The 24,478-nt window shown below is 35.8% G+C and overlaps 5 protein-coding genes, 1 long non-coding RNA gene and 1 pseudogene across 7 annotated transcripts; 2 read left to right on the top strand and 5 right to left on the bottom strand.

The window, feature by feature from the left end:
- Positions 1-950: 950 nt before the first annotated feature.
- Positions 951-2,113, top strand: LOC147946430 (protein translation factor SUI1 homolog pseudogene; annotated as a pseudogene). The gene is made up of 2 exons (XR_015597781.1): positions 951-1,083; positions 1,597-2,113. The product of XR_015597781.1 is annotated as a protein translation factor SUI1 homolog pseudogene (transcript).
- Positions 2,114-3,078: 965 nt separating this feature from the next.
- On the bottom strand, positions 3,079-4,343 carry LOC104783299 (short-chain dehydrogenase reductase 3a-like). The gene is made up of 2 exons (XM_010508435.2): positions 4,077-4,343; positions 3,079-3,988 (listed from the first exon to the last, which is right to left on the bottom strand). Exons 1-2 carry the CDS (start codon positions 4,088-4,090, stop codon positions 3,229-3,231), a joined length of 774 nt encoding a protein of 257 aa, XP_010506737.1. The 5' UTR covers positions 4,091-4,343; the 3' UTR covers positions 3,079-3,228.
- Positions 4,344-6,215: 1,872 nt separating this feature from the next.
- LOC104783298 (short-chain dehydrogenase reductase 3b-like) lies at positions 6,216-7,639 on the bottom strand. The gene is made up of 3 exons (XM_010508434.3): positions 7,474-7,639; positions 6,933-7,385; positions 6,216-6,726 (listed from the first exon to the last, which is right to left on the bottom strand). The coding sequence occupies exons 1-3, from the start codon at positions 7,485-7,487 to the stop codon at positions 6,414-6,416; spliced, it is 780 nt and encodes a 259-aa protein (XP_010506736.1). The 5' UTR covers positions 7,488-7,639; the 3' UTR covers positions 6,216-6,413.
- Positions 7,640-7,943: 304 nt separating this feature from the next.
- LOC104784454 (short-chain dehydrogenase reductase 3a-like) lies at positions 7,944-8,930 on the bottom strand. The gene is made up of 2 exons (XM_087512146.1): positions 8,880-8,930; positions 7,944-8,806 (listed from the first exon to the last, which is right to left on the bottom strand). Exons 1-2 carry the CDS (start codon positions 8,891-8,893, stop codon positions 7,957-7,959), a joined length of 864 nt encoding a protein of 287 aa, XP_087368272.1. The 5' UTR covers positions 8,894-8,930; the 3' UTR covers positions 7,944-7,956.
- Positions 8,931-12,644: 3,714 nt separating this feature from the next.
- Positions 12,645-13,214, top strand: LOC147946429 (uncharacterized). Its single transcript, XR_015597780.1, has 2 exons — positions 12,645-12,815; positions 12,911-13,214. It is a non-coding gene; the product is annotated as an uncharacterized LOC147946429 (long non-coding RNA).
- Positions 13,215-13,232: 18 nt separating this feature from the next.
- On the bottom strand, positions 13,233-15,681 carry LOC104783304 (putative protein phosphatase 2C 49). The gene is made up of 4 exons (XM_010508441.3): positions 15,104-15,681; positions 14,477-14,689; positions 14,130-14,368; positions 13,233-14,051 (listed from the first exon to the last, which is right to left on the bottom strand). The coding sequence occupies exons 1-4, from the start codon at positions 15,293-15,295 to the stop codon at positions 13,493-13,495; spliced, it is 1,203 nt and encodes a 400-aa protein (XP_010506743.1). The 5' UTR covers positions 15,296-15,681; the 3' UTR covers positions 13,233-13,492.
- Positions 15,682-20,222: 4,541 nt separating this feature from the next.
- LOC104783305 (boron transporter 1) lies at positions 20,223-24,186 on the bottom strand. Its single transcript, XM_010508442.3, has 12 exons — positions 23,529-24,186; positions 23,362-23,444; positions 23,068-23,260; positions 22,844-22,982; positions 22,588-22,753; positions 22,303-22,469; positions 22,040-22,213; positions 21,858-21,953; positions 21,653-21,784; positions 21,256-21,575; positions 20,905-21,172; positions 20,223-20,816 (listed from the first exon to the last, which is right to left on the bottom strand). The coding sequence occupies exons 1-12, from the start codon at positions 23,630-23,632 to the stop codon at positions 20,544-20,546; spliced, it is 2,115 nt and encodes a 704-aa protein (XP_010506744.1). The 5' UTR covers positions 23,633-24,186; the 3' UTR covers positions 20,223-20,543.
- Between the last annotated feature and the right edge of the window lie 292 nt (positions 24,187-24,478).

Below are 24,478 nucleotides of genomic sequence, written 5' to 3'. Positions count from 1 at the left end.
GTACACAACCAAAACGTTTAGCTTGTGTCTTTGTTTGATCTTACATGGCTTCTCTGCTTTTGATTCTTCTCCACTTTTGTGCCTTTTCAGGGAACCAAGCTTATAGATGAATTTCCTGATAATCACAGATCTTGATAAAATGCATTTTTTGTATATCCGTGACTCTGCTTTCAAGTCAAGAGAGTTCTAGAGTAAGTTCATCTTTCAATTAAAACCTCTGTGCTTTTGTTTGTCTTCTTCATATATTGTTTCTTTGGAATGATTGATTTTTGAGACTTCTTCTTTATTTCCTCTGCCTGTTCCAGATTCTTGCCACTATATCACTACTTGGGGGAAGATTTTGATCATGAAGCCAGACACAAGGATAGTATCCAACTCCATCTGCCTATGGGATCTCAGTAAGTAACATTTTGCATCATCGTAATCTTCATATAATCTTTCACCAGCTCAATCTAACTATTGTTTATATATATGTTTGTTCTTTCTTCTCTCACAAAGCTTAAGTTTTTATTTCTTTCATTTGACAGAACTCGATCTATTGGAACCTCGAGCACTTGTGATATAGTTTTGGTAGCTCAAATCATCACATAGTTCAAAACAAAGACCTGCAAAAAGCTCTTGATTCGACAATCTAATTGGTGCCACTAACTCAAGAGGTGAGCTTTGTTATCTATCTCTATTTCACTGAGTTTATTATATTTTTGGGGAAATAGGGAAACTTAAATTTTAGGCTTCATAAGAGCTTGTTTATCGGTAGTATATTAGGGGTTGTTAGTGGGGTTTTAAGTATTTTTTGGAGAAAAGATAAATCAGAAAGAAATAAAAAACTGAAGAGATCCTCTTATATAGTAGACTCTCTTCGGGTGTAAGAGACGCTATGTGTCTTTCTTTGGTTGAACGAGAGAATAATAGAGAAGGCAAAAAAAAAAAATTGTGTCGCGATTAATTTTTTTGGTTTCTCTCTTTCTCTCTTTCTCTCTGTTGTGTCGCGATCAAATTCCCGATCCGACAAAGGAAGTTCTGCATGAATCGGAGGTTAAAGAATCAGTGGATTGTTGGGTCGGAGGCGAATTGAAGCAGAAGGTGATTATATAAAGGGATTAGGGTTCTTGAGAACCATAGATTGATCTTTTTTTGTTTGTGTTGTTCTTTCCCTTGTTTAAATTGATTAATAATTCTCCCAAGATTTCGTTTGATCCGTCTTGTTTGTTTCGTTCTCGAATAGGATTGATATGATTCTGCGTTCTATTTTCTTGTTTGTTTATGGTTTCGATATCTGATCTTGAATGAATCCCTTTAAAATTTAGTGATCATCTCATACAGGATTCAACTTGAATTTGTTAGGGTTTTTGAGAAATTTTGATCTCGATGGGGAATAGTTTTTTAAAGTTCTTTTGTTCCAATTGATCATGTAAATGACCTATTAGGATCATAGATCATATATGTTCTATTTGGTAATCTTGTTAAGTCATGCTCTGTACTTGATTATTTATCTTTGATAAAGAGACTAGACTTTGTTCTTGATCTATGATAGTTATGTTCTGGATTGTGTATCGTTGATGTCTAAACTTGGTTTGCTTGATTATTTAATTGCAGAGAGAGAGAGAAAGAATCGAGCAGAGCTTAATTAAGAGCAGTTTCGTAGTTCCAAGTAACCAAGTTTACATGGTTGAACTAGACATTCACATTCCATCAACATACGATCCATTCGCAGAGGCTAAAGACTCAGATGCACCGGGAGCAAAAGAGAACATTCACATCCGAATCCAGCAGAGGAATGGGAAATAGAGCTTGACGACTCTTCAAGGGCTTAAGAAAGAGTACAGCTACGAGAGGATACTCAAGGATCTCAAGAAAGATTTCTGCTGCAACGGGAACGTTGTGCAGGACAAGGAGCTAGGCAAGATCATCCAGCTTCAAGGTGATCAAAGGAAGAAAGTGTCTCAGTTCTTGGTCCAGACTGGGATTGCTAAGAAGGATCACATCAATTGGTGTCTTGTGTGAACATTATCATTAGGAGGCGTGTTTAAGGGGAGATTTTCTTGGTTTTGGCTTTTTTAAAGGTGTTGGATAATTTGATATTTGGCAATGACAAGTACTTTGATGGATCTTATCTTCATATCTTCATTTCTTTATACTTGCTAAAGACAAAAACAGATTGTTAAACGAGTTAAGTAATTTGATGAATCAAGAAGCACTGATAAAGAGAAGAAGCTCAATTATAAGCGTCGTCCACGTTTGTAGCAAATAAGTTTAACAACAATCTTAAAATCTAATTCCTGTTTATTTTATGCTTGGAAATGTATGTACGAGAGCAGTAGTTTGATACATCCAAGAGAGCATAGGCATAAACATAAAGATGATTTGGTTGAAAATATTTGGGCAAAATTTGGAGCAAATCAGTATTAAAATTAATCATTTTCTTCATTTATAAATTGCACTTCTGTTGTAATATGTATTAATGTTTTTATTATGTTTTGTATGTTTGAAAATTAATAAAAATGGAATATTTTCTAATTTTATAAAATCTTAAATGTTTACACATTTATACCATTTCTATTCTATTTAAATTTTTTAAATTTTAAAAAACAATATTTTCAAAAATAAGAGACCCAAAATAAGAATCTACCAATAAAAGAGAAAATTTTATCTAAAAGATCATTGGTTCTTATATTCCAAACAGTACACAATTAATTTATAAAAAATTTAAGAACTCCCCTTACTCAAACCCACCGATAAACATGCTCTTAGACCAACATGCAAATTTTTAATAGGAGTTAAAGGTTGGATGAGCTGAAGGAGGTCGAATTACTTGCTTTTGCACAGCCAAGACGTTTGTCACATCCATATCACACAAGCTGTAGGAGGTACAATATTGCTTTCTTAATTTCCTTTAAAAAAGACAAAAGAAGTTGACTTCTTTGTTAAAAGGATTTGACTATTTTTTTTCTTTTTTTTACAAAATATTTTCAAACTTAAGTGGTAAATTTAAATATGTTGAAAACAAACCTGACTTAGCATCCGGTCCCATCATAACGGTCCGTAAGCTTGGTCTCATAAGTTCAACATGTATATGTCTATTTAAATTTAACATTTTATTATTTTATTATTTTATTTTATGAAGCTTTGGTGATAAGCTGAATAATATGGAATTATTCGCCAATACCAATTAATAACATTAAAATGAAAAGAAAAAAAAACGTCAAATCAACAGCCAACTTATTTCTTTCACATGGGCTTGACGACGCTATAACCACCGTCGACAGCCAGGTTTTGGCCGCTGACGTAAGCCGAATCATCAGAAGCCAGAAACAAAGCCGCCTCTGCCACGTGGCGTGCCTTAAGTACAACACCCTTAAGAATCGCCGTGGCGGCGCAATAGTCCTCCACCATCTTCGCCGTTTCCTCGTCACGGCTGTTGTGCGCCGTGGCCACCCCATACGGTGCAACACCGTTGACTCTAATCCCGTACTTTCCCAGCCCGCCACAAGCAGATCTCATAAGCCCGAGAAGTGCATGCTTCGACGCCGTGTACGCATGAGGTCCCACACCACTGATCTCCGAAGAGACGCTCGTCGTACATACGATAGACCCACGCGTGCCCTTCTCCACCATGGCACGTGCCGCATGTTTGATAAACGCAGCCGCACCACGAACGTTGACCGCCATGGTTCGGTCAAACAGCTCGAGGTCCAACTCAAGAAAGCTCTCCGGCTGTTCCATAACGCCGGCGTTACTGAAAAGAACGTCTAGCTTTCCGTGTTTCTCGACGGTGAACTTAACGGCGTTCTCCACCTCCGTTTCGTTTGTTATATCGCAACGGTAAAAAGTAGCTCTCTCATCCCCGATAGAAGCGGCTACTTTTTGACCAAGCTCTTCTTGTAAGTCAACGATGACCACCTTAGCTCCGTGGTCCGTGAACAGCCTAACCGCTTTGGCTCCAATACCGCTAGCTCCACCTGTTATAATTGCGATCTTGCCTTCCAATCTGATCATACGTATACATATAAATTAACGAACGTTGTAGTTACGCAAATAAATCGGTTAGCATATGTAAATGCTTTGGAGCCACTTACCTAAGTCCTGACATTGTTGAATGATTTCAAACGGAGACACAGAGATAAAAAGAGAGATTGTATATATATAGACACTTGAAGGAGTGACTGACTCGATCGATACACCATGCTGTTTCTATTTATTGACTTAATTCTTTTTTTTTATAAACTACATTTTGAGTTTTTGTTCACAATGTTAGACTTTTCTTCTTATTTTTGGACTGCTAGCTGTCAAGACAAGAAAAGGACTACACAACTACCGTTGAAGGTTTCGACACGATTATAGTTATTTAACATTTAATTATGTATACTGTATCAATATTTATAAGTTCTAATTGAAACCTTCAACGGAGAAATTAAAGACTACACAACTACATATGATGTAACCTTTCCCTAACTGTTTCTATATAAACCAAAAAGAACTGAACATAAGACCCCCTCCATTGCTTATGTCTTTAGTATTTTTGTTAATATGAATTTAAGACAATTTTGAAGAAAGAGAAGAAAAGGGTAACAACGGACTAGAGAGACATCATTCAAGACACTTTCTACCTTACATGTCATTTTTCTATTGGTTTTAATTTTATTATAGTTTATCATTTAAAATTTTAATCTAAAAAAATCACTCTATCTCTATCAATAATAGAAATGTTCTAATGCAGGACATTTGTTCGATGCTGTCATCGGTGGTGGTTGATAATGTGACTAGAGCTATTGACAGGTTAGCCGGGGGAGGTTCTACAGATGGGAGATTCAGTGTGGCTTCTGCTTATAATATGCTTACACGAAACTCGTCTCCAAGGCAATCTATGGCCGCGTTTTATGCTCGTGTTTGGCGGGTAGTGGCTCTGGAAAGGGTAAGGACTTTTTTGTGGTTGGCGGCTAATCAAGTTCTCATGACTAATCATGAACGTCATCGAAGACATATTGGCGATTCTAGCATTTTTCAAGTCTGCAAAGGTGATGAGGAAACAATTTTACATGTGTTACGAGACTGTCCAGCAATGGCAGGGGTATGGAATCGTATGGTTCCGGTGAATATGAGACATCTTTTCTTTAGTGGCTCTCTCTTGGATTGGTTGTATGGGAACCTAGGGGTAACAACGGATGTTGGAGGCTGTGTTTGGTCCACTCTATTTGCTATGGGACTATGGTGGAGCTGGAAGTGGCGGTGTGGTAATGTTTTTGGTGTAGTTGGGAAATGTAGGATCGGATCAAGTTTGTCAAAGCGTTGGCCAAGGAGGTGAGTCAAGCGCATCGTGTTCGAGAACCAAGGGAGAATAGGAGAGAACGGGTGGAACAAATGATCCGTTGGCGAGCTCCGACTGAAGGATGGATTAAGCTTAACACCGACGGAGCATCCCGTGGGAATCCAGGATTGGCAACCGCGAGAGGGGTATTCAGAGATCATACAGGTCGGTGGTGCGGTGGTTTTGCTCTGAATATTGGCATATGTTCAGTTCAGCTAACCTAGCGGAGCTATGGGAGGTTTATTATGATCTTTATTTAGCTTGGGAGAAGAATGTTCGGGCTGTGGAGGTTGAGTTGGATTCCAAGTTGGTGGTGGGGTTCTTAACAACGGGGATTAGCGACACGCATCCCTTAGTTTTCCTGGTGCGTTTGTGCCATGGCTTTCTTTCTAGGGACTGAAGAGTCCGGATATTACATGTGTATAGAGAAACGAACCATCTTGCAGAACGGGTAGCTTTCTATACTTTTACTTTACTTTTGGGTTATCATTTTTTAAAGTCTAGTCCAAGTGATGTTGGTCTTATTGTTGATGAGGATGCTCGCGGGCATGAAACCCCACGACAAGTTGTGTTGTAATTCTTTTTAATTTTTGAATAAAACGCAAGGAGATGATAGTTTTCCACAAAGAAAAAAATGTTCTAATGAATTTTAAGTAAGTAAACCTTTATTTTGAGAAAAAGAATGATGCATGACTAAGTTTATAAATTAAAAAAAAAAAATAATAATGTAAGTATCCACATCATCTAGAAACGGAGTAATTGACTATTGAGAAAGTTATATATTAACAGAAAAATCCAAATGAAATAGCAAAGAGGCTATATAAATATGAAAACAGAGAGGCTCGAAGCAGAGTAGAAAAGCCCATCAGGCCACTATTGATCTAATTAAGCTTGTAATTTGCTTAAATGATTATCCTCGAGATGCGCACTTTGTTGGATAATGAATGTTTCCATATAAAATTACAACATCCACAATTCAAGGAAATTTGCAACCTCAGAAACTTCCCAATCCCCATGTCTCTCTCTCTACAAATTTAAGTGAAGTCAACTTTTGACCGAATTACTATAAAGAAACATTTCATCATGGGACCTTTGTGGCCAAGTTGTATTATATCAACAGCTTAACCACCGAGTAACCGCCGTCAACTGCCAGGTTCTGTCCGCTTACGTAAGCCGACTCATCAGATACTAAAAACAAAGCAGCCTCTGCCACGTGGCGAGCTTTCAACACAATGCCCTTTAGATTCGCCGACGCTAACGTGTTCTCCTCCACCACGTTTGCCTCTATCTTGAAGCCATTACAAACCAACGGTGTTGCAACCCCAAACGGAGCAACACCGTTTACTCTTATCCCGTATTGCCCTAACCCACCAGAAGCTGATTTGATCAAACCCAATAGCCCATGTTTCGACGCCGTGTACCTATAAATTATTTAATCTCACATTTAAATATGTTTGTTGGAATTAATTAATTTTGGTGACAACAAAACTAAATCTCAAATGAATCGTGGCAACATGACCATTTTTTGCTACTTATGATAACCTTGCTGTTGCATGGTCTTGTTGTCACGATCTAGCTAATAACATGTATTGTTTATTGGATTCGTAACAGAAATTTTAGTTTATACCCGTGTGGTGCTGTCCCGGAGATCTCAGCAGCGACACTGGTAGTGCAAACGATGGAGCCGCGCGTGCCTTTCTCCACCATGGCACGTGCCGCGTGCTTGATGAAAGCGGCTGCACCGCGAAGGTTAACGGAGAATATACGGTCCAACTCGTCGAGGTTTAGGTCGAGGATGCTCGCAAACGGCTCAATAACGCCGGCGTTACTAAACAGAACGTCAAGCTTCCCGTGTTTATCGACGGTGAACTTAACAGCTTTTTGAACTTCCGTCTCGTTGGTGACATCGCAGTGATAGTAACTCGCTTTGTCTTCTCCGATTGAAGCGGCGAGGTTTTGACCTAGCCCGTCTTGTACGTCAACAATGACGACTCGAGCGCCGTGTTCTGTAAATAACCTGACGGACTCAGCCCCAATCCCGCTTGCTCCACCAGTAATAATAACGATTTTGCCATCCAATCTGCAAAGAAACAAATCACTATTAGAAAATTATGTAAAACGTACGGTTTAAACGTTAGCATACATGTTATGAGAGATGAGGAAATTGCCTATTTCCAGACATTGTTGTTGAGACGTTTTGGAAAATTTTGGAAGAATATAGTTACGCAGAACCATGTGTGGAAGGATGATTATTTATACATGAATAATATGTATGGTAAAAAGAAGTCAACTCTGTCGTGCCATGTGGGTTTCACTTTTTTTGTTTAATGGCTCAAGAATTGTTTGACCTCTGAATTATGCACCGTAATACTAATAATTTACACTTGGTTCATATGGAGTATATAATAATTCTCATAGTTAACTCAAATTCACTCTATGTAGCTTGAAATGGTCTTTAATTGTTTGTAAACTGAAAATAAAGGATTACTCAGATTTTGCATAGTTAAGTTCCCTCAACATTCTAATTTGATAAGGGATTATGATATTCAACAACTAATTATGAATTTTAAAGCATCTTTCGTCCATAGCTAAAAATCAAACGATCTAAGAAAAAAGACGAAGATCTTGATATGGAATATGATATTCAACTACTAAAACACTTTCATAACTTCATCAATAACAGGGAAACAAATGACCAATATTTTTACTGAACATAAGAGATTCTGCAGTTTCAAATAACCACCATCCACTGCTAAGTTCTGACCACTGATATAAGCCGAATCATCAGAAGCAAGAAACAGAGCAGCCTCTGCCACGTGTCGAGCCTTCAACACAACACCTTTAAGAATCCCTTTAGCTTCGCAATACCCTTCAACCTGCTTCGCCGTCTCCTCGTCGTGGCTAGTCATCCCCGTCGCCACCGCGAACGGTGCGACGCCGTTTATTCTTATCCCATGTTTCCCTAAATCGCCACAAACCGATTTAATCAGCCCCACGAGCCCATGCTTCGACGCCGTGTACTCATGAGATCCCTGACCACCAACCTCCGCCGTAACGCTGGTCGTACAAACGATGGAACCACGCGTGCCTTTCTCCACCATGGCACGTGCCGCGTGTTTGATAAACACAGCCGCTCCACGAACGTTCACCGCCATTGTTCGGTCAAACCTTTGGAGATCCAAGTCGAGTATGCTTCCCGGCGTTTCCACGACGCCCGGTTGGCTAAACAGAATGACTCCAGCGTTACTAAACAGAACGTCTAGCTTTCCGTGTTTTTCGACGGTGAACTTAACGGCGTTTTCTACCTCTGTTTCGTTCGAAACATCGCAACGGTAAAAACTTCCTCTGTCGTTACCTATTGAAACGACAACGTTTTGACCTAGCTCTTCTTGTACGTCAACTATGACCACTTTAGCTCCGTGGTTAGCGAACAGCCTAGCGGATTCGGCTCCAATCCCGCTGGCTCCGCCTGTTATAATCACGATTTTGCCATTCAATCTTCTGCATTCACACAAAGTAGATAAATTAGATTAACTAATCAAATATGTGTGTGAGAGAGAAATTAAGCACTTACTTGCTTCCCGACATTGTTTAATAGGATTGATTCACAGTTATACTCGGAGATAAAACTTGATCAGGCTAGCTAGTATTAGTATTTATACACTTGAAGAACCATCCGTGGATTATGCTATGCACTAGGGTATCTAAGTAAGGTATAGATTGTAAATTGTGTTGACCGAATCTACGTATTTTAAACTTTTTATCTTAATATGTTTATTACAAACAAAGAAAAACATCATATTTATCTTAATGTCCATATAAGCCTTTACTCTGTGATAAGTCTCACTTTCCTCACAATTGTCTACCATTTTAAAGAAAAATAATATTGATCATTCTACTTAATTACTTACTTAATCAGAGCAAATATGACAACATATATCATAAAAAAAAAAAAACATTCAATCACCAACCAAAATGCAATTTAGCCTGCGCCGTACTGCTTTAGCTAGCAAGTTTGTGTTGGTGTTGATCTACATATGACTGCACTAGTGTTCACTTGTTATTCTTTACCCAGTAGTACTAGATTTTAACCAATATTTTTATAACAAAAAATCAAAAAATTTTAAAATTATATTTGTTTGTTAATTTTGTTTAGTGTTAAAGACTATATAATTGTATTTTTACTTTTAGTTCTAAAATTTGACCAGCTGTATACCGCAGACACGACAAGACAATTATTTAGTTTACTTTATAATATAATGTTATATTTTTACCGTATCGAGTTTCTTATGGTTATAAAAATTTAAATTTTTAGTACTTTTTAGATTTAACCCGTGAAAGAATTATTCTTGCATTATTATATTTTAAAAATTATTATACAGTATACCGTGGATTAAAATATATTATAAATACTCCAAATTATTATATTTAACCCGTGAACTGATTATTTTTACATTTTTATCAGCATATTAATAACCAATAAAGATTTTAATTATTCATATCAAACAATATAGTTATTACTGAATATGAGAGTTTTTAAAGAAAAAAAAATCATGTATATATATTTTTGGCATATGTTATTAAGTGTAATAAGTTTCTAAATATATAATTTGTTTTAGGAAATTATAAACCAAATTGGTAGAGACACTTTAGGAATTTAATTGGTTTTATTTTTTTGTATAATTTTTTAGGGATTAACTTTATAAATAAGTAACTTAAAAGGTAGAACACCAAATGTATTTCAAAATTTTTAATACAGATAAAACATATACATCTTTTATTTTTGTTGAGTTTGGTGTTATATCGTGAATGATTTTGTAAGATTTAAAAGATTTTACCAAATATCAGTTTCAGAAAATAACTTAAATATCTTGAAAATATTAGTGAAAAATATATAAACAATCTGAATTGTATGAAAAGTCTAATACCTATAAAGAATTCTCTTCTACAAATTATATCATTTTTCATTAATTAATATAACTTTATTGTTAATTAGGACCATCTGGCCAAAGACTACCAATCATGCTTAAAAAACCATAATAGAAGCCAAAAAATCTGAATTGAGTATTACAGGAAGATATGACATTAAAACGAAATTATAGGAAACAATTTAGATTTTTATAGAGTTTTCTTAAAATAAGTAGATTCTCTAAAATAATTATCTTCATAATCACGTTATCATTTTGGTTTAATTTGGGGATTTAGCTATCACATTAACTATCTTTTGTTATAAATCGTCTAATTTGGAAACTAAGAAACTATAACCGTAAAAGATTTTAAGTGTAATTACTGATTTTTTTTTAATTAGAGATGGTTCTTATTGTCAATAAATTAAAATGTATTTTTAATATAGATAAATAATTATAGTTATTATCAAAAAAATATAATAAATTGAATATAATTTACATGAATTAAGAAAAAACAAAACAAAAGTAGAAAAACGAAAACTAAGACTTCTCTATTTTTGTTTTGATTCATCTTATTCTTGTTTATGAACATATATGTTATACAAACCAAACTATTAGTGAAACTAAAAGCATTAAACATAAAATAAACAATAAATTTTTCTTTGATAAAATAAATTAAACAATAATGACTTAACTGTATAAGAAAACCTTATATTTGAGAACTGAAATGACTATATTCTAAAATTCCAAGTATATGATATTACAAAATGTTAATAATGCTCTTTAACCAATATATATATATATATATATCATAACCACTCTATTGTTTCTCCAACATTATATTTAACCAAAAATATATATATCATAACCACTTAAGCCGTATGTTTGAGATTTTTGGTGATGTTAACATGCGATTAAGGGCCAAGTAATGTATAGGCTCTAAATTAGGTTGAACATTTCAACCTATATCGGTTAATGCAACTATTTAGGGATTAAATATTTGCAAAATATTTTGATTATTAGGAATATACCAAATTTAATCTTATTCGATATTTTCTAAGACTTTAATTTGTTTCTTTTTTTTTTCGGTTATGCATATAGAGATTTTGGGGGAAATTAATTTCGGAATTGAATTTGTTGAGTAATGACGCATATACAAAATCTATTTCAAACTGATTTATAGGGTTATGATAAAGGAAAACGATTGACTTGATTTTCTATTGCTAAAATATGTGAAAAATATAACAAATGCCAATGACATAGTATTGTAAATAGTTTAGAACTCTAAAGTTTTTTTTTTTCAAAAAACTGCTGCAAAAATGTTAATATAGATTTGTCATTATAGCTCAATTTAGCCTCTCGCAAGTTATTCTCTAACTCCTCTTCCTCTGAAGAATCTTTTCAGTGGGCTAGCAGATCCCCAAATATATTCTCTTCGCGTTTCATATTAACAGAAAATAAATTGGGTTTAAATGTTGTGGAAGGATCAATATATCTCCGCCTTTTGTGTATCAAGAAGACACCATTCTCTGAAGATGCTGACAAGGTTTATCAACACTCGTAGAGTCTCCATCACATATGTGAACTGACATCAAAATTACTACTCTTGCTTCAAGATTCATTGGGTAAGAATCTCTATGAACTTTTTTTTAAAGAAGTCTGATCCATTGTTATACTAGGTAAACATTGCATATGGCTCAATGAATTTATGAAACAATTATGATATGATAGTGTGCTCTGATTTTGCTCTTTCAAATTGGTCAAGCTTGAAACAATGGTTATTGCCTAGATGGTCTCTAATTAATAATTGGCCACCAGTCCCAAAATGTATCTAAAGGATTCTTTATGGAGAACCATTTCTCACATTCTCTCATCTTGAAAATCCATTTGATATTTCAAAAAACAAAAATTGATTTTTTTTCCTAAGAATATAAGATAGTTTTTTGGAATCCAAAAATAAATTACTAAACAAATAACATATAAATTTAACTAGTATTTATAAATTATAGAATAAAAATACATAATTTACATAAAAATAAAAATAAAAAATTTAAAATTAAATCACACAGAAACTTTGTTTAGAATTTAAAATCCGTGATTGAATAAACTCTTCTTAGTAGTTAGTATTACCGGATTATTTGACGGCTCTTTTTTAAAAAAAAATAATTAAACTCACCGTGCTTGACCGTCAAGTTTAACAGAATCGGACACGTGCAATGGTCGTCTTCGTTTGTAAACGATTGAACATATTTGAGAGGCGAATTAGAGCGCCAAAATGTTGAGAATAATATAGGCAGATAAGGACACGCGTCATCACCTCAATCTGACGGCCACAATGTAATGTAATTCTGAGAAACCACAGGGGTAAACTCGTCCAATATTTCCGGCGTCGCAGATCGATACACTCAATTCAGCTACAGTAAGTAGTGTGTGCGAAATCAAAATTTTTTCAGTTTCCCTCTCCTCTCTCTCTCTCTCTCTCTCTCTCTCTCTCCCCAGAAATTTCGAAATCTCTCTGCTCATCTCTCTCATTTTCTCCGTAATTTTTTTCCGGTGATCATCTTTCTCTCGGCGCTCACTTACTCCTACACCGGAATCAGGAGGTAGGGCTTTCGCACTTCAACCCGCGAGCTTTGATTTGGTAATTTTTTAGTTATCGACTTGATTTTGTTTTCGATTCATGGCTTGTGGCTTTCAGATTCACTGAGAAATCGTTGCGATCTAAGCCCCCCCCCCCCCCCCCCCCTTTTCGTGTATATATATGTCGTTAAGACGTTGGCTTGGCACTGAAGAAGCATATAGTACTATTCTTTTTCTGTGTGTTCAATTTATTAATATTGTTGTTTTACCAAAAAGTGTTTGTCTAGTTTGTGTATTTTTCTCTCGAGTCTCGTCTTTAAGACGAAGTGTTTCTTGTGTTCGAGGAGGCGTGTCTGTGTAATAATAATGATGAACTCATGACATATGTATGAGGAAGGACCAATTAAGTAGTTTTGAGATTATGTGTGTATGTCGGACTATGGGAAAATAAATAAATATATCTAAACAATTAGACAACGTGTTAAGCAAGCGGACTTTCGTTTCGAATTATTTTTCTTTTATAAATGAAACAGTTAAATTGTTACCTGCGTTGTAGTGTTATCTTGCAAAATCGTTAAGACGTTGGTCTAGAGATTTGTGATCCACCATGATTAGGGTTTAATACATCTAGATCTGTCGAGCTTCCTAAATTTGTTTTATTCGTCGTCATCATCATCATCATATTTTCCAACTGTTTTGTTCAACCTTCCAGTAAGCTCCTCAAGCTATGAAACGCCTCCGCCGTCAAACTACAACACCGTTGCTTCTCCATAGCCGTGGCAGATGCCGCCACATCATGGACCGAGGATAAACAAACGACAACAACAGTTAAGTTATCAAACGTGTTTAGCCTTAAAGCCTCCATCACAAGTTCTCTAGCACATCTCATTGGATCATCGTGACGTCTTAATCCCCTTCGGACAATACTAACGGCTTCTTGGCTTGTCAAAACATCCCAAACCCCGTCGCATCCGATTATCAGAAACTCATCTTCTTCTGTTAGATTTATCTGTTTGATCTCTGGCTCTGCGATCAGTGGAGATTGTGAGCCTTGTGGTAGCTTCATGTCCCAATCACCAAGAGCTCGAGTGACCGACAAAATGCCGTTTAAGTAACCGTCATCGATGAAACCACCACATGCTTCCACTCTTCTTCTTTCCGGTAAGTAGATTGGTCTGTGGTCTTGAGACATGTCTATAGCTTCACCGTTCCTACAGAGAACTGCTCTGCAATCTCCAGCATTTGCCACCATCAGTTGTCTGCACAAAGGGAAAAACAAAAATTAGTCCATCAGCAACACACAATCTGACATTGTTCGAGTTAAGCACACCACATACCTTCCGAAAATAAGGGCAGCAAGAGCCGTGGTACCAGAAGAAGAGCCAATGCTACGTTCCTCTGCTAAATCAAGATCAGCCTGAAGAAACGCATTCCTCAAAGAACTCTTGACTTGTTCGACATAACTACTGCTCACTTGCGTTGTTTGTGGGAACTTATGGTGGTCTTCAAAGAATAGTCTAACGGCGTTTTTTCTTACATAAGCTGCTGCTTCTGGTCCTCCATGTCCATCAAAAACCTATATGGAAGATGCAAAGAAGCAAGTAAATTGGCTGATCTTCTTAATAAGACCAAATGGCATTATAAAATGTGCATTAGAAGGAAAGGAGGCGAAAAATGCAAATACCGCATAGAAAGCACTTGGCTTTGGCAACTCATAAAGAGATCCAACTCTAGAAGAAAGATCGTCTATGCAAATGTGTTCGTCTTCCATGAATCTCCTAGGCCCAATATCAGCATAGCTCCCGGAGCGGATAACAGGAGCATAAAAAGAGACACTAGAACTGCTATCTTCATCATCATCATCATCATCCAGAACTGAGTCACCACATTTTAAATCCTGTAAAAAAATAGTATATCTTCAGTCAGTTAGCTCCCAAGTCCCAAACTAAGCACAATTGGGGGGGGGGGGGGGGGGGGGGGGGGGGGGGGGGGGGAACAACAAAGATCAAAATAATTGGAACCGCTCCTCAAAAGGTACACACAGACATACAAATACTAAGACACAAACTCTCCAAGCAGAGTAGTTAAGACTCTCTTGAGTCTCCAAAGTCCCAAGCTTTATCACGATTCGTCGCTAAATTCCAACTAACAATTCAGTCATCACCACCTAAAACTAAGAAGAACCCTGAAACGAATCAACTCAGATTCCTCGTTTCTATACAGACATCTTCTTTGGTGAACCTATATCAATTTCCAATCATTGGAGTTCTCTTCAAAATCCAAAATCTAAACTTTAATCGGAAACACTTACAGAAAAAGAAGTCGATAAGTCGGCGGAGACCGACGCCGCCGGGCGACGGATACCTAGACTCGGCGAGGAAACTGGTGATTTCGCGGCCGAGATACCGTCAAAATCTTGAACCCCGGTTGGTGCTCCGAACAATTTGACATCGAGAACCACAGGCAAACTCTGTTTAAACAAAATCTCTGCTTCAGCCACCATCTCCTTCTTCTGTTCTTCACATCAATCAATCAAAGCTTTAATTGTTTCTCTCGATTTCGCTGTGTGCGTCACTTGGTGTTGGAATCGGAAATTTCAAAGTTGCGTGCTTTATGTTATTTTAGTTTTTCTCTTCGTGGACGAAAAAATTTGATGAGACGTGTGTGCTTCTTCTCATATTCTATACGATGATTGATAGATGATATGATACAAGTGTGTGGGTGACCGGTCACCTGTGGCTACAGGTTAACCGGGAAAACACGTGGCGTTTTTTGAAGTTAGTGATGTGGATTACAGCGGCGAAAACAAGGCACTTACTGATGACACGTGTCGTGTTTTGGCTTTGACGCGCCTTGCTTTCGAGGAAATGACGGAAACACCCACCGTTTAATAACTAACTTTGGCTGTCCGACTTTTATATGGATTCTTCAGTGGTGTGTGTGGAAATTACATTTGTTTTGTCGGGGTAGTTTTGGAATGTGATTAAACCGACCAGAATCTGAAGATGTCTACTCATGTTCACACTTTGAGTTTACGTGACTTGTTCGAGAAGTAGGAAACTACTTGTCGGAGTTGCCTCAAGTTATTTCTTTATTGATGGTTGATGGATAACGTAAGATTAAGTTGTTGCTATAATCCAAAACATGCTCAAACCATGTCACTTAAAATCGTTTTAGTGATAGATGAGTCATCTGATCTCTGTTTTAGTATATTAAACAGCCGCCTCGTGATCGTGAATATACTAACACTACTTTTTTATAGCTGGCAATGACAATTAGTTACTTTAGTTTTAGTAAACTTCCATCACGATATCGATGCTAAGAATCCATCGCCTTATCAATAATACTACTAGAAGAAACGTGTTTCACGAAAACTCTAATAAAACTAATAGAATTATGGAAGCCAGAACTTGTCAAATGTACAAACAATCCCACCCAAAAAAAACAGTCAAACTCTTAATTATTTAATTTGGGTGCTTATTTTTTTTATATACGATTTTGTATTTTTGTATATTATTTTCTGTTATTTTTGTATGTTTTCTATATTTTTATGTGATAGATAAACATTTTTAAGTCTTTTTTTCGTCCCTACGAAACGTAGTCACTAATACTTTAAGAAGCTAAACAAAAAATATAAATACTGTAAGGTAAAAATAAAATTATAAACGTACCCAATATTTTAGTTCGTTAAAAGAAAAATGGTTTGAAACATATGGAAATTTACAATTCTTAGTTTCATGGGCCTAATCCTTACAATAAAAAAGGCACTCTAAACGCTAGCCCAATGATAAAAGTCCATTACGCTAGGTAATTTGGTTTTGTCTTCGAACCATGGGCCGCGATCAATACTTTATAAACTTCAATGTATTTGTATCCATCTTTAAACCTTGGTTAGCACAATTTTTCTAGGACTTATTTGGTAGATACGATAGCCAAAATTATTGTTAAACTGTAAAGAACACAATTGTAAAACCGTAAATAAGAAGAAGTATTTTGTTCGTGTTTGATTTGAGATATCGGCATATTATGCATGCTCCATGCATAGTATTGTGACTTTATCGTAAACAATGCAATGACATAATTTTTGTTACTATATAAATTATAATCTTGTGAGAGATCTATGTTATGTAAAGAAAATCTATATTCTTTTTTTCTTTCTCGGTATAATTCAAGTATATATATACTCAACAAGTACTAAAATTGTATACGATCTGAACCAATAGGTTTTAATTTGTACGGTACGTATATTCGTAGTTTATAGAACATGTAGTATATAAGAGTGGGTTTTGGTCAAGTTAATATGAGACTGACACGTTAAAAAGGGTCAACGAGTATGTCTAGTCTCTAATTTCCATCAAAGGTGAAGTTGAAGAATGTGAGGGTTTGCTTTTATGGTGAGGAAGAGAGCAATGAATGCGAAAGAGTTCTGTACTTCTGTTTTAGCCTAAGACAATAAAGAGTCACAACACAAATAAAACAAAGCTCCATTGCATGATTTAGATGGTGACCTATGCATAAGGCAACTTACTATCTACCATTATTGCAGACAGCAAGAATATCAATGATACACAACATACATTTCACTATCCATCGAGTCAATGGTTAATGCCAAAAAAACAAAATTTAGCAAAAAATGGATAAGCAAGAGTTCCCTTTACTAGTTCTTCTTTTGTTAGCCACCCACGTTTTTGTCTTAAGTTATGGTTTGGTAATAAAGTAGTTTAGACGAAATCTCAATTTAGTGAGCAAAGATACGTAAATTTTTATTCTTCTCTCTACAACTACATACGTCTAGTAGTAGCTAGGCTAGTTAGTGGATTCTTCAAACCAAATTTAATTTTAGTAGTTATGATATATATATTAAATTAATCACTACCAACAAATCATTTATATTATCATAGTTTTTTTTTTTTTTTTTTACTTCATCATGATTATACAATTTAAATAAATAAATAGATATATCTACAGAAAGAGACTAAACCGTTTGAACGTCATTCCACAACCGTTTTTCCTCTCCCCTAACAAACGACGCTAGAGGCGATTAACCAAGACTATGGCTTCGGCCGACGTCGGCTCCGGCGTCGGACATACTCTTTCTGTTCGTCTTCCATCTTCTTAATTTATCTTATTCCTTCATAGATCTAGTTTTTTGTAAGATTCAGATTGTGTTCCAAGTCTTCTCTCATAAAAAGGGGTGTTCCAGGAAAGAAGATATTCATTTTTAAGGCAAGGTCTATCCTAATTATCTCAAGCATCCATTTTGGTGATTATGATTATGGTTGAAGAATGAAGATTATGGGTGTAAAAGATGAAATGGATCTCATTTATAGTTATACAAAACTTATAGCAGATCTTCAAGTGGCGCCATGGCTATTGTCTCCCAGATATTTTTAAAGGCAGAGGAAGACAATCATACATATATCACAGATCTATTTATATATATAGTTTATATATAATAATTGTTTTTATTTTATATCTCTTCAATAGAGTTTGATTCCGGCGAATGATCATTTGTAAATTCTTCTGCTGGTTGGTGTTTTAATGATTGCGAAGTGAATTTGGTATTTTCATAGTTGGATGATAGCCAAGAATCGCAATGACTTGGGTTCAAGTACGAAGAAGGAAAATAACAGACTTGATTATCTGTTAGCGAGTAAGTTCTTCTAAACAAGAAGCATCGTTAAATTCACTTCTTTTGTTGTATCATTTCTTCTTTATTGATCATAAATGTATCTTTATGTGGATCATTTCTCTGTAACTTTGTAAACTCTTATTCGAAGTAAACGAAAATAGATGTTAAAAAAAAAAAAAAAAACTTTTCCCAAGAGGGTCGGACTCAATTGGTTCGTGACCTCTCATACATCATATTTCTACTCAAGTGCTATTAGTGTTTTTTACTTTTTCAAGGATAATTAGAAACCATTCCTTTTCATTTTGTCCCTCATAATGACAAAGTTTAAACTATTGGAGCATCACCTTTCCTTATTGACATCGAACATTCGTGTTCTTCTACTTTTGTCTTCGTCTGGTTCGGTTTTGGTATAGAAGTTGACCCTTGAATTGTTTTATATAAATAGTACCAAAGTGCTTCCTTCGAACGACATGACTATACTTGAACCAGATAGATAGCCACTCTTTTCATGCTCAAAAGCATTACATTGCTTTTGCTTCTAAATCGTAATCATTCACGCTTTCCTTTTCCATATGTGTAAATCAAAGAAAAGTATGTATGTAACATCATGATGTATTTTTATTCACCAACTGTTTACTTGCCTTGCTTGTGTAATTAAATCTAGCTCCTGCGCACATAGTTCTCTTAACTTTGTAGAATATCCTTCTTCTTATTCTTTTTTTTTTTTTTTTTTTTTTTGTAATAGTTTCGTAATACAAATACGTTTTGGTATCGATGGGTCTTTTAACACTCTATCATAATCGTATCTCTAATTTGAGATGACAATAGATGAACGGATTCATGAAAAACTGTTTTGACATCATTTCATATGAAAATAAAAGTAAAGGAGCAATTCATCATTCCATAGGATAATTAAGCCTTCTTAATTAATTGCAATATATGAGTAGCTTGTTTCAAACGGAGCTCTTAAACGATTTAGAACAGCCTTGAGACACTAGTATTTTATCTTCGTAATGTATGTAGTACTATATTTTTGGGCATTCATTATATCTTAGCTTACTATATGTTATATGCTTGGTGGTATATTCGGAACTTATAAAAAGACGTAGTTTCTTAATGATTTTTAATCCATGAAGTTCAACGCAGCTATTAAGTGTGAGTCGACATTGATAATTTCGTAAGCTTACACTGCCATGCACGAGTTCTCGAAATAATATATTTCGACGTCATAAATAGTTTTTTAAAACTTATGGCAGTCATAATAACCCAATCATGAATCTATATATTAGGACATTTAGCAAATAAATACTGAAGTTCGTACCTATTTACAAGCATGTCATTGATATTATTATTAATTTGTTTTTCATTTAAGTAATTAATATTAAGTTTTGATTTTGGAAAACAAGATTTTTCATCCTAATAAAATTTCCAAAACAATAGGAACTATTCCTTTTAACATTAAGTATTAATTTATAATTAATTTTATTAATATTAAATTTCCAATTTTACAAAATAATATGAATTAATTCTATAAACATACAGTATTTAATTGTAGGTTATAGTTCTTATAATATAAAACAATAAACCTCAAACAAAACAAATAACATTTTATTTTTATTAATAAATAGTATTGCGGTATACCGCGGGTGAATATCTAGTTATCAGTAAAAAACACACATTCTAAGTAAAATCTTTAAACTATCAAAATTTTATTGACCTCTCCAAAAAACGTAATTAAATTTCAGATATGTGTAATGTTGTTAACCGATTGATTAACGAGACGTTGAGACAGAAGCTCTCACATAAAAAAGACTGCTTATTACCGTTAACATTTGAAGTATTTTTACATATTTGCCCCTTCTCATTACATACATCACGAAATAAGTAAGATATTTTAGTATTTTACACAAGGACTCAAGAGTCAAGATCAAACATGATGAAACACCATGAAAGGGGCATAAACACACACACATGACATAAACTAAAGAGAGATGTTCAAGAAGCCTTTTTTTTTTTTTTAAGGAGCTAAAGATCAAATTAACTAACTAATTAAACATTCTTTAATCCATCCTCATTAGGGTTTGTATCGTTTATTTAAGCTTCTTGAATTTATATAATCTCAGTTCGATGACGACTGGTTCAAGGGACTCCTCCCACAACTCGCCGGCTTTGGAATGTTTCCGACGATTCGAGGACTCATCTGACCCAACCTGATTTCACTCACTCGTGGACTAAACACTTGAGACAAACTCCGGTTGTTGACTGGAGTCGAACTCGAACTTGTCACCTTAGGGCTACTTGTGTGTCTAAACTCTCCTCTGCTTCGTGTAATAACCTCATCAAGAATCTCTGAATCTCCCGGATACGAAGTTTTGGATCCTATCTCCGTTTCCTGTTCAACATCAGAGTTTGAGAAAAAAGATAAGAAGAAGCTAAAGAAACGAAGTAAAGAAAATAAAACAGAGTAATTGAATTTGTACCGCTGCGAGATTGAAGGGTAAAGCTGAAGCTTCTTCATACTCTGCTGCGTCTAGGTCCTGGAGATGAGCTCCTTTGAAGAATCTAGGGAGGATATACTGTCGGACTGGGATTAAGAACATGATCATTAAAGGGAACATGACTCCTGCGATTGGGATCCATGTGAGGCCAAAGCAGATTAAGAGATACATCGCTTGGAAAATAGTGAACATTGCAATTGTCTTGAATGGAACGGTTTCCACGAATGTTGCATGGTAATCTTCAAGAACCCTGCAAACAGAAACGTGACAGAACTGAGTTGAGATGAGGCTTTTTGAAGTTGAATGTGAGAAAAAGATTGGAGCTTTAGTTACTTGAAGCGGCGACTTGGGGCGGTGAAGAGAAGTAAGATCCTTTCCCAGAATTGGTTTCCGGGTAAGCTTTCAATGGCCATGAAGGCAAAATAGCCCCATAGGACTGATGTTGGGATCATTTTAAGGATAGGCATAGCTGCAACGCATCCTCCTACCATTGTAGACTGAAGCAAGTTGCTTACCCGTTGTTCTTTGACTTCAACTGGTAGCAAATCATCAATTTCTTTCTCTATATCGAACAGAGTTTCATCAACTGGAGCATTGAGGTTTCCGGTGAATGTAGTCGCTTGGATTGTCGATTCTTTCAGTTCTTTTAAACCCTGCAGGTGGAGAGAACTAATTCTCAGTTTCGTGTTTTACTGACAAAATAGAAAGTGATTTGGGAAAAATTATATACTTTGGGTTGTTGGTGCACTAATGGTGTCTGCATGTGATGATAAGCTTCTTGCATATTGTCATAGAGCTGTCCCAAACTTGCATTCGTTTTTATGCTTCTTCGTGCTGTTGCAACCAGTCTGTTACGAAGCAACTGCAGAGAGAGCAAACGTCAGTCTCAAAACTCCTGAAACCCCTGAAAATAAGACCATGGTGAGTGGTGTTACCTGGTATTTAAGAGTTGCTAAGCTCTTCGTATGCATTGGAGATTGAGGAATGACACCATTTGATGGAGGGACTCCAAGTAGACCACACATTAAGGTCTGCATTTGCAGTACTGATTATGAACAATAGGCGCCAAAAAATAATTCGGATAGAAAAATCTTTTTTGTTTCCAGCAAATTCTTACCAGAAACCCAAGAAGAAGCAAATCGTAGTGGTAAGAAGACGGTTTTCTCAAATTGAATTCGTTTTGCTGTGCAAGCTGTGAAGCTACGCTATGGTCAAAGTAATAAAGCACAGCAATCATTGAAGCTGGAATGAAAGCTCCAATAATGTAGGCGACTGGAACATCAAGCATCTCCTGCAAATTTTCAAGTTTTTAGGCTTGTAAGTCTTAATGTTTCAGTCAGTAAAAGTGCATATGCATGAAGATTAAAGAAAAAGACATACCTTTACTACAGTCCAATTTCCATAAGCACCAGGGGACCAAGGATTTGGGCTAAAAAGTCGCCGGGGGATTCCTTTTGGAACGTCTCCAGCTGGAATGTAGGAGACACCGGTCCACACTAGCACCATGAGTGGTACACCATAGTCAGCTATTAAGCTTCGGAGCCAGCCTGCGCAAGAGAAGCAAACTGAGTCACTAGGCTTCTTCGAGAATTCAAAAATGTTTTGGCCTGAATCCCATAGAAAGAAGAATCCAACTCATGAGATAGAGATGTTTGTTTCACTTACCAGTTCCGTACCGCCATGATCTGGCTTTTCTGCTTCTAAGTCCAGTGAGAAGAAGGCCAAAGGAGAGAACTAGAGCAAACATCCCATTAGCAAACCTCCAGGAAGGTAAGAACTCCTTGAGCTTCTGATTCTCTCGTTCAGGAATGCGGAACTCATCGACTAGCCCCTGAATTATCATGCGTTAGAGTTTGATAAGCAAACCCACATTTTCTCAAATATCTGAAAATTCAGAATCTTGCTTAAAAAGAATTCCTACCTTGATGGCTTGTTGCATGAAGAGCATAGCAATAAGCAGTCCAAACAATTCTCCAGCTACTCGAGTGAACCTATTGATGATGGAACAAGCTCCACATATAGCCAGCACAAAGAGCATCAAAGCAGTCCAAACGCAAACCCTACACAGAGATTGCAAACAGTAATGACAAATGTTTTCAATACCCTGGTTACTGGTTACTGTATTAAAGCAAAGTAAACACTCACCATCCAGACCACGCCAAGAAGAGGTCTCGTCCCAATTCAGGTCTAGCCTTAGCAAAGTTAAACATGAATGTGTACATAATAACAGTAGGCTCAGCAACTCCGAGAATAAGCAGAGGCTGACCTCCGATAATGGAGTGTATCATGCCGCAAATGGCTGTGGAAGCTAAGGTTTGAACAGCCGTGAGAACTCCATCTGCGAAATTTCATAATCCAATTTTTTCAATCCCTCATGCTGAAAAAGTGCAAATCTTTGGATAAAGGTAGAAACTTTTTTTGCAAAAATTTTAATTTTACCAGTGCTTCTTTCAAGTTGTTCACCGAATGAGATGACAGGAATCGCAGACGCGAAAAATATGTATGTGGTGGGAGCCAGAATCCTAAAAAAATCGAGATGGTCCATATTAAAATTAATAAGGAATCAATGAAGAAGATTCATATTGATATTAAGAAAGATTAGTTACCTAAAGCCAGCCTTGAATCCTCCGGTCCAATCTTGCTTATAGCACATCAATCGTCCTTTAAGATCATTCTTGATTCCTTCAAAGGGCACAAAAGTCTCTTCCATGACTCACTTTGCTCTGTTTCTCTCAGTCAATTCGTCAAACACTTGGAGTTCCCTTCCTTTTACGGTGAGAAGAAGAAAGATTTTGAGGTGAAAAACCCGGTTTAAAGGGGGGGGGGGGGGGGGGGGAAACAAAGAATGAGCTACTTCAAACCGGACAAACCCATGTTAAAGAACATGTCTTTTAATTCAAAGTTTTAGCGAAGAACAGCAGAGAAAGAAATGCAGGAAAACCCAATAAGGAGAAGAGGAAGAAGATTGAATCTGGATGAAGAAAGATACATGAAGAGAAGATACAATTTTTTACATGATATGTGGAGAAAGAGAGGGTTTTTTTTTTTTTTTGATTAGTGTGTTATATGTCTTTGAATTTACATAAATAAAAAAAAAGAAGAAGAAGAAGAGCTGCTAAAATGTAAGTATTATGAAATGTCTCTGGTGGCAACTGGCAACGAAGAAGAAGAAGACGAAGGAATCTCCATTTATATAAGCTACTCAAAATACCCAAAACCAAATTAAACAAAGAAAAAAAACACTTGAATTTCATTATTTTTATTATTATATATAAAAACAAAAATAAATATTATAACCAGAAAAAAATAAAATGTAACACAAAAAAAAAATGATTTTAGGAGAGACGAGAGAATTGCGTGAATTTTGCGATTGCTTGAGAAAATAATGATTTTCTAATATATATATATATATATATTACTTTTCTTTTTCTTTTTGCATCATCATCAAAGCTTAAGAAAAGTTCTTAAATTAAAGTTGTTTTGCTTAATTCAACAAAATAAATATACGAGAAAAATGGTCAAATTATAATAATCTCCCTTCTTAATAAGGAAAAAG

This window comes from Camelina sativa, chromosome 4 (genome assembly GCF_030686135.1).
Source record: "Camelina sativa cultivar CO46 ecotype springtype chromosome 4, ASM3068613v1".
NCBI lineage: Eukaryota > Viridiplantae > Streptophyta > Magnoliopsida > Brassicales > Brassicaceae > Camelina > Camelina sativa.
Note: the sequence above shows the minus strand (reverse complement) of the source record. Positions and strands in the feature narration are given on the sequence as shown.

Bases quoted from the DNA above. Each gene is read 5' to 3' on its own strand.
- LOC104783298 (XM_010508434.3), bottom strand. The intron at 6,727-6,932 runs GTATAAACTAAA...AATAATTTATAG, and splicing joins TCCGGGACAGCACCACACGG to GTACACGGCGTCGAAACATG.
- LOC104783304 (XM_010508441.3), bottom strand. From the start codon at position 15,295: ATGGTGGCTGAAGCAGAGATTTTGTTTAAACAGAGTTTGCCTGTGGTT. The intron at 14,690-15,103 runs GTAAGTGTTTCC...ATTTTTTTACAG, and splicing joins ACTTATCGACTTCTTTTTCT to GATTTAAAATGTGGTGACTC. The intron at 14,369-14,476 runs GTATTTGCATTT...TCTTCCATATAG, and splicing joins AGCCAAGTGCTTTCTATGCG to GTTTTTGATGGACATGGAGG.
- LOC104783305 (XM_010508442.3), bottom strand. From the start codon at position 23,632: ATGGAAGAGACTTTTGTGCCCTTTGAAGGAATCAAGAATGATCTTAAA. The intron at 22,983-23,067 runs GTGAGTGTTTAC...ATCTCTGTGTAG, and splicing joins TTCTTGGCGTGGTCTGGATG to GGTTTGCGTTTGGACTGCTT. The intron at 21,785-21,857 runs GTAACACCACTC...CTCTCTCTGCAG, and splicing joins TAGCAACTCTTAAATACCAG to TTGCTTCGTAACAGACTGGT.